This window comes from Heteronotia binoei, chromosome 15 (genome assembly GCF_032191835.1).
Source record: "Heteronotia binoei isolate CCM8104 ecotype False Entrance Well chromosome 15, APGP_CSIRO_Hbin_v1, whole genome shotgun sequence".
Lineage (NCBI taxonomy): Eukaryota > Metazoa > Chordata > Lepidosauria > Squamata > Gekkonidae > Heteronotia > Heteronotia binoei.
In genome coordinates, this window is record NC_083237.1 from 22,175,997 (window position 1) to 22,191,452 (window position 15,456).

General features: G+C 54.3%; 1 protein-coding gene across 1 annotated transcript; it reads right to left on the minus strand.

Moving 5' to 3' along the window:
- Positions 1–1,750: 1,750 nt before the first annotated feature.
- On the minus strand, positions 1,751–15,054 carry ARMC5 (armadillo repeat containing 5). Its single transcript, XM_060256610.1, has 6 exons — positions 14,731–15,054; positions 11,174–11,281; positions 8,228–9,068; positions 6,030–7,159; positions 4,065–4,197; positions 1,751–3,439 (listed from the first exon to the last, which is right to left on the minus strand). Exons 1-6 carry the CDS (start codon positions 15,044–15,046, stop codon positions 2,647–2,649), a joined length of 3,321 nt encoding a protein of 1,106 aa, XP_060112593.1. The 5' UTR covers positions 15,047–15,054; the 3' UTR covers positions 1,751–2,646.
- Between the last annotated feature and the right edge of the window lie 402 nt (positions 15,055–15,456).

A 15,456-nucleotide genomic window follows, 5' to 3' on the forward strand; every position in this document is an offset into this window, starting at 1 on the left:
AGCTATAGTACAGGCACAATAATCCTGATAATGTGTACAAAACTCTCTGAAAATGCTGAAGCGTTGCAAGAATTCAAAGTTATCACTACAAAATGGCTGCTATAGTGTTGGTGGCCTTTCCAGAACTTGCTTTTCAGAACCGTAGCCCATTTTAGTATTTTGGGACCAAGACACACGTGTGACTTCCTGAGGCAAAAACTTTGTCAGTGCTTCCGGAAGGCGTGTTACCGAACCTCATGAAAGCAGCTTGGTGAGACCATGAACTCCTTCAGACAACCACAGCCGTCACCACAAGCCCAACAGAGTCGTGGGTGCAAACACATTTGCACTGACCCTAGAGTCCGACACGAGGCGTTAGGTGCTCTGTCTGAAGGGCAGCTTATTTGAGAATTAAAAGTCAGCATTGTTTGTACCAGTCTCTGCTCCTGTGGTTGTAAAAGCAGAATTAAGCAAGGCTTATTTTTCCTGGTAGGAGATATGGGGTGGGGGGGGGTGGACTTCTGCTCAGGCAAAAGAGCCAACCCAGTTGACAACAAAAGGTCCAGCAGGAAGATGGAAGTCAGGCTGCTCCAAAGCCTTCCACACACACAAGATTCACAGGGGGAGCGAAAGCATATCCTTACTGAACTTTCCAGCTGGAATTTTACCCCAGGCCCTTTAGCACAGGGGCACCAAACTTGCAGCCTGGGGGCCAAATCAGGCCCCTGGAGGGCTCCTATCAGGCCCCTGAGCAACTGGCTCTTGTCTGTTTCCTTCTCCCTCTCTCTTGCTTCCTTCTGCATCTTAGCTTGCTTTGCAAGGCTTGCTCAATCACACAGGAGCTACAGAGCAAAACTTCGATTTTCTCCATTGGTTCAGGCTCCTCCCCCTCCTGGTCCCTTGGGGAAGGAGGGAAAAAGCCAGAGCTTCCTATGCCCAATTCCCTGGATCCCCTGGGAGAAATATAAAGAAAACACCTTTAAGACCAACAAGTGCGAATGTTTTAAGCATGTTTTAAGTTGTTGTTGTTTTTTAAAATTAATCGTGTTTGTCTGTGTCCTTTAAAAAGTTTCTCTCTCAGCTCGGGAGTCATTTTGTAGAAAAAGAGGTAAACAGGTACACGCATGGCCTGGCCCAACACGACAAGGTCTCATTTATGTCCGATCCGGCCCTCATAACAAATGAGTCTGACACCCCTGCTTTAGCAGTTCAGAACTAAGCCAGTGCCAGGCATCTCCTAAGTGACTGTAAGGGGCATCAACCCTTTAAAAAGATACTCAAAAGAAAACAGGAGCAGGCTGGTTCAGGAGAACAGCAGAAAGGGAACTTTCTCCCACCCTACACTAGCCTAGCCCATGGCTCCCCTCAGCCTCTCAGGAAGTGGTTCCTCCCTCCCCCGTTCTCCAGACCATCTGGATGCAGTTAGGAGCAGGCGTTTCCTGTAAGGCTGGGAGGGGAGGGGAGGGGACAGTGGTAGGCCACTTCTGCAAAGATCCTCAGCTGGCATGCTGGGGCATCCAGTTCCAGATCCCGCCTGCTAAGTGTTTCGCCAGAGACACGAGCTGCGTGTCCCCCTGCCGGGACAGTTCTGTCCCCTGCACAGACAACTGTCGTGGATAAGCAGACTGTGATGGGACCGAAGGGCTGCCTCCAAAATTTGTCCTAGCTTTCTTTGCGATGGCAGAAGCCACATTTCCCTTTTCCCATTGGCTGAGAAGCTGCCCGTCTCTCGTTGACTAGCTCATAAAATAAGGCAAGACCACACAGACAATTAGAGCATCTCTGAATCTATATTTTCTCTATATACAATCGCTTAGAGGCAACCGAGTTCCTGCACAGACGAGCCCCGCCCCCCCTCCAATCAGCCTCCCAGCTCACAAAGCGTCCACCTCCCACCAGCTTCTCTTCTCGTGGGCCTCGGAGGGAGAGAGTCTAAATGGTCCGTCCCACAGGATCCTCTTCCCATTTCAAGACTCCTTTCGTTACTTATTAATGCCCTCCTTGCATCTCCACTGGAAACCACCCTCTCACACAGCAGAGGACTTTCTACAGAGCCACTGCCTCCGACTGGGGTCCCCCTCTTGGCGCCGTAACTCCCTGAATTCCTGGTGTGCCACTGGGAGCCCCTCCCTTGAGTCCCCCCTACAAGAAAGGGACCCGCCGCCCACTTTCCACTGCTGTCATACTCAGAAGCATACAGTCGAATGGCAGGTGCCTCCTCCAATACCGGATGGGGACGCCTCTGCAAACGAAGGGGTGGGAAGAGGCTCTTGTGGTTTACTAGGATTTCAAGACAGGCAGCTCTCTCCACCCTTCATTTCAACCTTCCCTTTGCCGCTCTCCAGTCGAGCTACATTACCACCATCTTTGGACAACTTGCTTCCTTATTCTCTCTCTCCCCCCCACCCCCAAACACAGTTGCCTCCTCTGCCTTCCACCTCACACACACTTTGCCGAGGGCTGCTAAATACTATTTCCCCCTCCCCAGGGATTCCCAGACTGAACTCTGCGGGACTGGCTACCAATCTGGACCGCCCTTCTCTGAGGATCACCCCGTTTATTCTTCGTCTTCCTGCTGCGACTGCATTGGCGTGTTCCACTACAACACTGACACTGTGATGGTGCGTGGGGGGAGGTTGGAGACGGAGGAGACGAAAGCCCAGGCCTTCAGCCTAGCTGTCCCTCGGAACCACAGCCCCATGGGGACTCCAGGACTGCTCTCAACAGCTCCTCAGCCAACCCGCTGGGATTTCCAGTGGATCGGAGCAGTTCTGCCAACAGAGCGGCTTGCTGGGTGGGCCTTGCTGACTCCTGGAGCGCATAGGAGGCGCACCGCTGGAGCACACAGGGCCGGTTCTGTCGTTCGGCCAAGCGGTACACCTCGCCGATGGTCCCCGGGCATAAGAAGCCCTGGCACAGGGCATCGTCGACCAGAGACTGGAGCTCGGGGAGGAGATACTGTTCTGCAACCGTCAAGATTTCTTCGGCCAAAGCAAGGGAAAACGGCACACCCAACACTGGGCAAGGCTTCCCCCGGCAGCCGTGCAGGAAGTGCGTCAGGGCCAGGAAGGGCTCGGGCAACAGGCCGTGGAGCGCCACAGTGGCATGGCACGACTCGGCAAACCCGCCGCTCAACATGGCGTGGAAGACCTCGGAGGCGTCGCTCACCACCTTGCGCAGGGCAGGCACCACAGTGCCACCGTCAAGCTGGAAGTGCAGGTCAGCCTTGCCTTCACCCACCAGGTGGAGGTAAGAACAAGGCTGCGGGGGGTCCAAGCGTGGCCGCTTCAAGGCAGGAGACGAGACCCCAGTGGGAGGGGAAACCTGAGAACCCAGGAGGAAGGAGAGCGAATCGGAGGCGTAGAAGATGAAGTGGGGGTCAGGGCCTCGCACCAGGGCACCCAGCAGGTAACGCAGGCCAGAGTGGTCCAAGAGAAGCTTCCGGCAAAGGGAGTCCTTCCTGCAGCAGAAGCAAAGAAAGAACGTTCCAGGTTGCTTTGACCTTTTCCTTTCTATCCTGGGGAAATTTTGGTCCAGAAATTTGAGGAAGCACATTGTGTTGACCACATATACACGTTCCCCTCAAATCCCCGCCCACCTCAGTCCCGCCAAAATTTTCTGCCAATGGAAAGGGACATGAATTCCTTGCCCCCTCCTCTCTTTACAGTCCAAAAGTGCCCCTCCTGGGAAACAGCAGATCCCCCAAAACATCGGGGAGGCTTGGAAGTCTGCAATGTTACAGAAGGAACTGCTTATCCCCCTTCAATATGCAGAAATCCACCACATTTATCATTTTCACTTTCCTGACACTGCTATCATTTCCTCACAAAGCCTTTTTACACATTGTTTCCTTGCCTGTCTTTCCGACTCCTCTCTAGACTAGTGGGTCACTCTCAGCCCCTCAGTAAATGTGGAAGAAAAGGTTTTGCTTCCTTCCCCCAACATCCAACATTGCAGGAGGAGCAAAACTATCAGCTTGCCTTTCCCCAGCCCAGAGGACTCGTTTGAGCACGCTGGCCTCCCGGCTGCCACAAAAGGCCACGCCCACAGACCCAGCTGGGAAGAGATCCATCAGTCGGACCCACCTGCAGATTAGGGGGAGGGCGAGGGCGCAGGCCACCTGGTCTGACTCGGAGCCCGACAGCAGCAGGTGGTTGAGGACTCCAACACCGAAGGGGGACTCTGCTTGGACGCGCAGGTTCATCAGCAGCGTCTCACCTGGCAAAAACGGGGAAGAACAACAGTACGTCAAATGCTGCAATGGCTGGTCAGCACACACACTTGCACAACCACCAGCTCTTCCTCCTTCCCCTTCAGAGGAGCTGGAGGATCCAAGATGGATCTTGTTGCTCAGTTTTAGATCTGTCAGACGAAGGCTGCTCTGTAAACGACACGAGAAACGAAAGGCTCCCTTGGATCTGGAAGTCCCCTCACCCGGCTGATATCAGCAACCCAGGGGCTAAGGACACAAAAGGAGCCCTACTCGATCAGACCAAAGAACCATTTGATTCCTCTATGCAGTGGCTTCCCAGCCCACAAGGCCTGATGGGAACTGTCCCTCCCCACAGTTTCCCACAGTAATGGACACTCAGAGGCCTGCAGGGGTTCTCCGTTTAGCCGCAACCATCTAACAACAGCTATTCGTTAACTTTCATGAACTTGTCCAGTCTGCTTTTTAAGGCCCGCCACTGTAAGTATATCTTGTGGCATCGAATTCCATTAAGTTATTTATGTATTCTGGAAGTATATTCTTTTAAAATCTATCCACTGCCAATCAGTTCACTGAGCGACTCTCAGTTCGCATATTACAGGAGGCAGGAAGGAAGCTCTTTCTCCATCTTCTCCTGGGTACTATTAGTGGTCAGAAGGCTGGATTGGGATCGGCCTGGTCAAATCCCACTCTATCAGCGAATCTCCCTGGGGGCCCTAGGGCCAGCCTCTCTCCCTCCCAGCTGGTGGTGGTGGTGGGGGGGGTGTTCTTCTGCTCTGAAGTCTCATTCTGCTAAGCCCTGGGATCGTCCTAAGCTCATATACTGGAATCTCAGAAAAGAATTATGCTCCTGATAACTAAGAGGCCACCAAACCACAAAGGGAGCCCCAATGCAGCCTCCTTCCCCACCCCCACAACCCCAGAAATACCCATACAAGCAAGATCAGCTCCGCCACTGCAAGCATCTTGTGGTGCGTTAAAGACAAATGTCTTTTCTGATGCTCCGGCTCACTTTGTCAGAATGCCTGCTTCAGCCTCCTGTGGGATGCGCACAGTTGCTCACCTCTGAGAGTCACACCGTAGGTCACCTCTTAACACTCCATGGTCACACATGGATACACCTGGAGCTGCCTCATACTGAATGAGACCGTTGGTTCCATCAGAGTCAGGGATGCCTACTCAGGCCGGCAGCAGCCCTCCAGGGCCTCAGGCAGATGTCTTTCACACTCCCCGACGCCCAACCCATTTAACTGGAGATGCCAGGGATCGAACCTGGGACTTTCTCCGCACTGAGCAGATGCTCCAACACTGAGCTGGGGGCCCCAATGGCCAGTGCGATCCAACGTGAGCAAGTGCAAAGCCCTAGTTTTCTGAGCCGTCTCTTGGCCGTTCTTTCCCTCTATGACCCAGGTATCTCTCCACCAGGGCTTTTTTTGAGCAGGAACATCGTTCCAGCTGGCTTGATGGCAGGGGGTGTGGCCTAATATGCAAATGAGTTCCTGCTGGGCTTTTGATATTTAAAAAGCCCTGCTCCCCACTATCTGCAGACAACACACATGCATCAGAGGAAGTGAGCACTAGTCCCCGAAAGCCTGTGCCAGGACAGCTTTGCCTTATCTTCAAGGGGTGACCACCTTGGACACCTTGAATACAAGTCTGAATCCCAGTGTCCTGGACTGGGGAGGGGAACTGCTTTGGGGTTTATTACTTCATTCTTGGTTTTTAAAATGAAAATGTTTTTAACTATTATCGTAAGCCACCTTGAATAAGAAGGAAAGGTGGGATATAAATAATTTTTAAAAATAAAAAAGAGGATGAGACAGAGAGAAAAGGCACGCACCGAGGTCCTTGAATCTCCCAGCATTGTGGTGTCCCGCCTCGGGGTTGCTTGGGCCCTCCTCTTCCTGTTCCATAGCAGTAGCACTAGCAGCTTGCTCGGGTGACACACCTAGCACCAACCAGGCCCGGATGAGCGAGGCCCCAAAGGAACGGACGAAGGCCTCCAGGCATGTGGGGTTGCAGGTGAGGCGGTGCAGCAGCCGAAGGCAGCGGGACGAAGGGGCGGGGCTCCCCGTGACGTAATGGAGAAGTCCCCGCAACACCGTTGGCGTCACCAGGCTGCGGCTGGGATCCTCAGCTTGCGAAAACCGCGAGAGCAGCAGCAAGGCCGGGGCTTCCGGGGAATGCAGCTCCCTGTCACCCCCATGTGGAGAGAAAGAGAGAGGCAGGGCCAAGGAGAGAAGCGGGGATGGGGTTTCCCCGATGGGGCGTGAGGTCTGAGGAGGCGTTGCCTGCTCAGACGCTGAACGAAACTTGGTGCGCCGCTTCCAGCAGAAGGTGGGTGGCCTGGATTCTTCAGGGGAACCTGGGAAGTTCTGATGCGGTGGCTTTTTGGGTGCCGGACCTGCCTCTTCGGCATTGGGGGATTTGGCAAGAACACTGGGCGATGGATGGTTTTGGTCGCACTTGCTCGGAAGGGATATAGCTGCACGCGCCCCTGCCTCATTCTCCTCTGCTGCTGGTACAGCCTGCGCAGACTGTGCCACTTCCTCAGTCACTTTTGCAAGCTCTTGGTGCTCCTTGACCCCCGACAAATGCACAGTCTCAAGGAAAGGTGTCTGTGCTGAATGGAAGCTCCCTGTTTCTCCTGGGATGGGTGAGGCAGCCACACAGACAGTCTCTTCCGGATGTGCTCCGTCTCCCTCTGCTGGGTTGATTCCTGTCGAAGAGCTTGGCTGTTCCACGAGCGCCAAATCCAGCAAGGGGCAGTTCAAGAAGTCAGGGGATTCTGCCCTGGACTGGGTTTTGACCAGTGGCGTGGTGTGGCAGGGCCCCAGGGGCTCCTCTTGCAGTTCCTGGTTGGGGCTGACGCATCCTTGGGCATCCAGTTCAGAAAGGGTGGTGTCTGGGGACCACTGCGGAGACAGGTCTCCCGGACTGGCAATGTAGCCTTCAGAAAGCAGCCAGGACCTGCAGTAGATTGGGACAGAGAAGACCGAGTGTAAGAAAAACCAGAGAGAAGGGATGCTAGTCAGGGAGAGGGAGACAGAGGAAAAACCAGGCCAAAAGCGTGTTCACACTGCCCTCTGCTGGTAAGAATTCAGAAGCGTATCAGGAAAGTGTGCCTGGCAATTACAGGCATCAGCCACCGCCACTGTTCCCTCTAAGCTGAGTTAGTGTGAGCTAGCACACGGTTTTTTATCCCGGAGCTTACACATTTTTGTCTTAGCTCAGGAAAAATAGTCCCAGGGCAAACTAATTTATTCAACAGCTCACAACATTCATGCCAGTATCTCATGAAGCAGAATCTCTGCTCACCAGACTCCATACCTTACAGGGAGTATTGGCCACCACCTATGTGAAGCCCCTTTTGGCACAAAGCCTGAAAGCCAGCCCTGGGCCTGATCCAGCACTGGCCCTGGGAAGCCAGCCTTCTCACCAGCAAAGGCAGCGCTTGCAGCAAATGCTGCAGGATTCTCCCTGTGGCTGCCTCACGATTGCCTGAGACTCAGCGAGGACAGGGAAAGAACCGTTCTGCAAACTACACCAGCCCACTATAGCAGTGCAATCCAAATTAAGCAAACTGCATAGTGCAAATCTTGAGCAACACAGCTCCTGTTTGGGGGATGAACCCCCCCCCACTGGTTTGTAACTCTTCAGTCTTGAAGAGGAAACTTATAACAAACCAGGTCTGCAGGGGCTGCTGTGGCCAAAGGGGAGGGCAGGGTTCCTGCCCCGCTCCTAGCTTCATTCTGGCAGCTCCCCCCTTTATTGTCTTTGCTGCTTTCTCCTGCCGCATTCCCAGCCCAAATTCTCACTGATCTGAACACTAAAATAAGAGATGCTCAATATTTTGTGCGCTGAATTTCCATGAGATCCTTCCAAATCCAGGCACGGATTTTGTCGCTCAGTGCGACGATTGGCATTTCCTGGGTGCCAAAAGTGTACAGGGCTCAACCCCCCTGTGCGGCTGCCCTTCTGCGACCCTGTCGACAAACCCTGAACAAAGCTGGACCCCCAGCTAAAGGGAGCGCTCACCTGAGACTCTGGAAGCTGGAGGACTCTGCTCCGGGCGTGGCCTGCTCCCCCCGGCGCCCCTCTGCAGGGAAGTCAAACGAGGCGGCGTCTTTCTCGTCCTCCTGCTCCTCCACCTCTCCTTCGGCCTCCTCTTGCTCCTGGCCACTCCACTGGCCCTGGGCTGCCAGCCTTCCCACCAGCAAAGGCACCAGCCCTCTGGCCTGAAGGATCTCCAGGGCCTCTTCATCATACAGGAAAGCCACGAAGGCCACCACCACACGAGCGTGGATGGAACTGTAGTTTCGATCCCGCAACAGGGAGAGCAGCACCTCCAGCCCCCCGGCTTCCCGGACCCGGCTCCTGTTGACCGCCTCCCGGCAGAGCAGGCAGAGGGCTCTCACCAAAGAATGCAGGGCAGCCCCAGGAGCTCCGGAGCCCCGCCACCTTTGGATCTCGCTCACCAGCACTTCTACCCCACCAGCGTTGCCCACGGCTGGCCGCAGCACCCCCTGCAGGCAAAGGTTGGCCAGGGCCACGAGGGCCGCCTCCCGCACCGCCTGCTTACTGTGGCTCGTCAGTGTCACCAGGGGGGCCACCCCGCCCCCCAGGCTCAGCTGCTGGGCACAGTCGCGGCTGCAGCCCTTGGTCAGCTCCAGGAGGGCCCGCACGGCCGCTGCCACCAGGGCCGTGTCGTCCGGGGAGGAGGTCAGGCGCTCGGCGATGGGCCGCACCGCTCCCTGCTGGGCCAACGCCAGGCGATGGGAGGGGGTGTCGGCCAGGTAGCGCACCGCTCGGATCACGCTCTGCAGACACTCGCTGTCCTGGGAGGTGGTGAGGATCTGGATGAGGGGGGGCACCGCTCCTGCAGCGAGGGAGAGGGCAGGGAAGCAAAGAGAGGCCAAAGGAAAACAAGTCAGGCATTCCAGTTGTGGGGGCGCCTAACGTTAAGGGACTACCCAGAAGCTTCTCAGCCAGCCTGCCCTGTCTCCCTCTTCCTCCTCCCCAAACTAGGCCTTCTTTTGCAGGTTGACAAACGGCCTCCGTATATCTCTTGCCTTGAAAACCCCAGGGGTGCCCCTTAACTCACTTTATGCCAGAGCTAAGTAAATCATAGCCAACTGCTTTTTTTTGTAGCAGGAGCTCCTTTGCATATTAGGCCACACACCCCTGATGTAGCCAATCCTCCTGGAGCTTACAGTAGGCCCTGTACTAAGAGCCCTGTAAGCTCTTGGAGGATTGGTTACATCAGGGAGGAGAAAGCCAGTTTGGTGTAGTGGTTAAGTGTGAGGACTCTTATCTGGGAGAACTGGGCTTGATTCCCCACTCCTCCACTTGCACCTGCTGGAATGGCCTTGGGTCAGTCATAGCTCTGGCAGAGGTTGTCCTTGAAAGGGCAGCTGCTGTGAGAGCCCTCTCAGCCCCACCCACCTCACAGGGTGTCTGTTGTGGGGGAGGAAAATAAAGGAGATTGTGAGCCGCTCTGAGACTGAGATTCGGAGTGGAGGGTGGGATATAAATCCAATGTCGTCTTCTTCTAATATGCAAAGGAGTTCCTGCTACAAAAAAAGGCCCTGGCCAACATAAGCAAAAGATGGGAGTACAAATTATGCCCCACCAAAAGAACCACCCCCAGGATCTACTCTGCACCGTCTTAATCAGGACTCTTTCGTTATTCTTTGAAGGATTATATGAAGTCAGCATGGGAATTCCAAACCACCGTTATTTGGAACCTAAGAATCTGGAACCGCCCTCCCCCAATGATCTCTGTCTGGTATCAAAAGGTAAACAGCAGCCTTTCGCATGGAGATCAAACTCACAGGTTCTCCAGTTACAGCAGAGAAATGATCATTTTCCAGCATGATGCATGATCCCACACCTACTATAAAAGTAAGCCCATCGCAACTTGGAGCTGCTTCACACATTACAAAATCAGGTACACACAAACCCACAATTATAGCATCACATTCTGCAGTTGTACACACAAGCGTTGCCTGTTCATTCTTACACCACAGCACACACACACACTAACCAGTGTTCCCTCCAAGTTGCAGAGTCTTCTGAGCAAAAATTCTACTTTGTGAGCCACAGGTATTAAAATTGTGAGCTACTGGCATTAAAGTTGTGAGCTACCACATCAATTAGTGTGCTCTGGGGTCAATTTTCCTGAGCAAAGACAAAAATGTGTGAGCTGGGAGCTAAAAACCTGTGAGCTAGCTCACACTGACTCAGCTCAGAGGGAACACTGACCCCAACATACGAATTGTGCAACACACAAAGCAACCTTTAGACCAAAACTAATCACTATTGTGCTTCAAAAACTGCACAGCACATTTCAAATATTCAAAGCATTTTGCAATCTCCAGCAATCCTTACACCGACTGTGTGAGGTTGTCTATTTGTTCAGGAGATCTCTAGGCTATCTAGTCCTGCTCAAGGTGGCTTACCATTAAATACAGTTATCAGTCCAACAGAAAAGCAACCCAAACCCAAGCCATCAAAACACAGCAGCATCATTACCCCATACTGCAGAGATGGGCTGGGGAGGCTTATGTAAGGCCACCGAAGCAATCCACCGCTGAGGCATCATTCGAACCAGGGATGTCTCGGCTCCGCCACTTGGCCACCAGGCTTTGCCAGAAGGCTACCAGTCCCCCAAGTGCAGGCCGTGATATGCAAACCCACCTCAGTCCCGTTTGTGGAAAAGAGGAGCGCTTCATTACGGAAGAGGGCAATAATCCCCTTGCTGCGAGGCATTTCACAGCCCGCGTCCTTGGCCGCTTCTGGTTCTCGAGGCAGCTTCCCATCGAACACAAGGGTGCTGAAGAGGCTGGCCGTTGCTCCTGCCTTCACAGAGCAAGGTCACACCACCGGAGCACTTTGCATAGACACCGAGGATCCCAAACTCTCCAACCCCTACTCCAAGACCCTGCCCTCCCGCCCTGCCCACCACACCACCCCTTGTTCAACCTGCTTCATGAATGGCCTGGCAGTTCTCCATGTCTACAGCCAAGTTGCCGAGAGCCCGAGCTGTCCGATTCTGGATGCTTTCCACAGCAAGCGATTTCAGGACAGTAACTGCAAGGATGAAGGGGGAGGGGGGAGGTAAGGAGGGGAAGAGATGATCCTGTTATGAAACCACAGGTTGAGCAACTACAAAATAAACAACACTGTATCTTACTTAAATTAGCTGGTTATAACTGGTATTCACACTCAAAAATACAAAGTTACATTTCCAGAGCCATAATTCATGTCTGGAACGCAAAAGAAAAGTCCATGTAGAGGTCTCTAGACAACTCTGGTCAGTTTCCAGTAGTGTTCCTCTGAGCTCTTGGCTTTGGAGAGGTGATTTGGCTTTGGATAAGTGATGACACGTCTCCCGGGTTTAAACTGGATGCGTTTCAAGAGGCTCTCCCTTCTTCAAATCACCACCATTAAATGTGGAACTGTAAAACAATCACCATACAACACTAACATCACACAAGGACTCAATTTTGAATGCTGCTATAACACTTACCCACTGCTCAAAATACAATTTCACAAGTCATGAGTCCAACCAGTGATCCAACCACAGGGGGCTGTCTTTTTCTCCCCACCCACCCCTCCCTACTAGCTCTAGTTAGGAGCAGCTGCCTAAGGAGGGCTGCTTTTCCCATACAGCCTCGCCCATCCTATACTGACTGCAAACCCTCAGAGTCAAGCCTCACAGTCCAGCACTCTATGTTCTCCAAAGATCGTTTCAGAGGGTAGCCCTGTTGGTCTGCAGATTGGAGTCCAAGAGCACTGTTGAGACCAACATGATTTCAAGACTCAGAACTCTGTCACAAGAAGGGAGCGCTGGTTCCCAAAAAGCTGATACCCTGAAAATCACATTGGCCTCAAACAGGGTTGTTTTTGTATAAAAAGCCCAGCAGGAACTCATTCGCATATTAGGCCACACCCCTGGCCCCAAGCCAGTCGGAATGGTGTTCCTGCTCAAAAAAAGCCCCCGGCCTGGAAGGTGTTACTGGACTTGAATCTAGCCATGCTCTCCTGTAGCTAACAGAGCAGCTGCGAAAGAGCTGTGGATCTCCCACATGGCAGGACATCATTTATTTCACAACTGTGATTTTGCTGCTGCTGCTGAGGCCGTGGCTCAGTGGTACAGCGCCCACTTCAAATTCAGAAGGTTCCAGGTATGGGCAGTGAAAAGGATCTCCTCAAAGAGCAGAGGCAGTGCTGGCAGTTAGAAGTAAACAGCCTTAAACGACATGGAGCCCTAGTTTGAAGGCAGCCAGCACAGGTCACAGTGTACCCACTCAAAAGCCTCAAGAAGGACCACCACTGAGAAAACGCCAGTGCCATACAATTGCTCACATTGTGACACGCACACCCTGATGACAGCCCCCACACTCTAAGCCTCGAAGAGGGGCCACGAGAAAAAAAGGGAGTCCAAAAGGGAACGCTTAAGAGGCGATTCAATGCATTTGGGATGGTTTCAAAACAGCCACCTAGCTAGCCAGCAGCAGTCCAACTGCTGAATTTGGAAGAATGAGGCTACAGTGTGCAGCCAGGGGGCGTTCCACCTGCAAAGGGCAAGCCTGGACATATTCGCAAGCTGCGTCCAGTACAAGAGAAGGCCGACATTTCAAAGCACACTCCCCTAAAATGGACACAAGTCCAAGCTCAGCATTTCACAAGTGTGTAATGGTCTGGATTCCAGAACATCCCCACGCAAGGCTTAAAGCGACTCTTGTCTGAAAACCCTCAAGGCCGTCTGGTGAGACGCCCTGAACGTCACAGGGCAAAGTCTGACATTTCCGCCTGGCAACCCTCAAGGGCCTTCCAGCACAAGGCGAGCGGAAAGGTTGCATCAGCTCACCCGAGCAGGCAGAGGTGCCTCCTTCCTTCTGCAAGGCACCCCACAAGAACCCCCCCCTTCAACTCAGAAAGAGAGGGTTCCAGGCTGAACCCCCCCCCCCACCGGGCCCAAATGACAGAGGCCTACTGGGCCTTGGGAGACTCCCAGATTGTAATCCCACACACAAGAAGCAAAGCGGCTACATCCAGTGAAGGGGACAGGGTAAAAGCGCCCTACCTTGAATCCAAACCCTGTAAACTTGGAGACCCCCAAGCTTTGGCCCCTCAGATTCAGGGAGGTGTCCTCAAATCTGGACCCCTCAATTTTTTTTTGGGGGGGGGAGATTCTGGACCCCTCAAATTCGGGGGGGGGGATTCTGGACCCCTCAAATTCAGGAGGGGGGAGATTCTGGATCCCTCAAATTCAGGAGGGGGATTCTGGACCCCTCAAATTCATGGGGGGGGGGAGATTCTGGACCCCTCAAATTCAGGGGGGGGATTCTGGACCCCTCAAATTCAGGAGGGGGGAGATTCTGGATCCCTCAAATTCAGGAGGGGGATTCTGGACCCCTCAAATTCATGGGGGGGGGGAGATTCTGGACCCCTCAAATTCGGGGGGGGGGATTCTGGACCCCTCAAATTCATGGGGGGGGGAGATTCTGGACCCCTCAAATTCATGGGGGGGAGATTCTGGACCCCTCAAATTCAGGGGAGGCAGGTTTTAAACCCCTCAAATTCAGGGGGGGGGCAGATTCTGGACCCCTCAAATTCAGGGGGGGAGATTCTGGATCCCTCAAACTCAAGGGGTGGGGAGATTCTGGACCACTCAAATTCAGGGGGTGGGAGATTCTGGACCCCTCAAATTCAGAAGGGGGGAAGATTCTGGATCCCTCAAATTCAGGAGGGGAGATTCTGGACCCCTCAAATTCAGGGGGGGGGATTCTGGACCCCTCAAATTCAGGAGGGGGGAGATTCTGGATCCCTCAAATTCAGGAGGGGGATTCTGGACCCCTCAAATTCATGGGGGGGGAGATTCTGGACCCCTCAAATTCGGGGGGGGGGGATTCTGGACCCCTCAAATTCATGGGGGGGGGAGATTCTGGACCCCTCAAATTCATGGGGGGGAGATTCTGGACCCCTCAAATTCAGGGGAGGCAGGTTTTAAACCCCTCAAATTCAGGGGGGGGGCAGATTCTGGACCCCTCAAATTCAGGGGGGGGGAGATTCTAGACACCTCAAACTCAAGGGGTGGGGAGATTCTGGACCCCTCAAATTCAGGAGGGGGGGAGATTCTGGACCCCTCAAATTCATGGGGAGCAGATTTTGAACCCCTCAAATTTGGGGGACAGATTCTGGATCCCTCAAATTCGGGGGGGGGGGATTCTGGAGCCCTCAAATTCGGGGGGGGGCAGATTCTGGACCCCTCAAATTCAGGGGGGAGATTCTGAACCCCTCAAACTCAAGGGGTGGGGAGATTCTGGACCCCTCAAATTCAGGAGGGGGGGAGATTCTGGACCCCTCAAATTCATGGGGGGCAGATGTTGAACCCCTCAAATTTGGGGGGCAGATTCTGGAGCCCTCAAATTCAGGGGGGGGGAGATTCTGGACCCCACAAACTCAAGGGGGTCCCGAGCCTGGACCCCCCAGAAGCGCCCCGCAGCCTCCCCCCATGCCCTCCCCAGACTCACCGAGGGGCGGGATCCCCCCGAGCTCGCGCACCTGGGTGCGGCTGCCCCCCTCGGTGCAGCAGTTGCCCAGGATGCTGAGGGCCAGGTCGAGGGTGCGCCGCGGGCGGGGGGCGCTGGCCAGGACGGCCAGGAGGGGGGCCAGCCCGCCGCGGCTCCTGAAGCGAGCGATGCCCCCGGCCTCCTTGATGTGCTGCGTCCGGAGGGCCAGCAGGGCCTTGCCCAGGGCTGGCTCCGTCCCCTTCTGCAGCTGGGCCAGGCAGTAGCCCAGAGAGCCGCCGGGGCAGCCGCCCCCACCCTTCGCAGCAGAAACGGCCATCTTGGGACAAGCCCGCGGAGGGGCCTAAGGCACCGCGACGGGGGCGGGGGGGGGGGCTAAGGGATCAAAAGCGGCCACGCCCCTAGGGCACGGCGGGAATTGTAGTTCTCTCCCCAGTGATACTAAGGAAAGGACTACGAGTCCCGATACACACCGCCAGCGTCAACGCCACGAGGGAGGAAGCATGGGAGCATGACGGTAGTTGTAGGCCCATTGTCAGCGTTTTTTCGCTACAGGCCATGGCGGGGGTCAGGAACGAAGACTACAATTCCCAGGAATCCATGCGGCACCAACCGGGGTCGAGGGAATTATGGGAGATAGCCCTATGGGGACTGTAGTTTTTTTGTAATATAACGAGATCGAGGTGTGGAGCGGTGTAGGTCTGAGGCAGGCAGCAGGACAAAATTTGG

What these genes read in the sequence shown, in the direction of transcription:
- ARMC5 (XM_060256610.1), bottom strand. Translation starts at nt 15,046, where the DNA reads ATGGCCGTTTCTGCTGCGAAGGGTGGGGGCGGCTGCCCCGGCGGCTCT. An exon ending in CGGGGGGATCCCGCCCCTCG is followed by an intron (nt 11,282 to 14,730) that starts GTGAGTCTGGGG and finishes TCATCCTTGCAG; the next exon opens with TTACTGTCCTGAAATCGCTT. An exon ending in TGGGAGATTCAAGGACCTCG is followed by an intron (nt 4,198 to 6,029) that starts GTGCGTGCCTTT and finishes CGTTTTTGCCAG; the next exon opens with GTGAGACGCTGCTGATGAAC.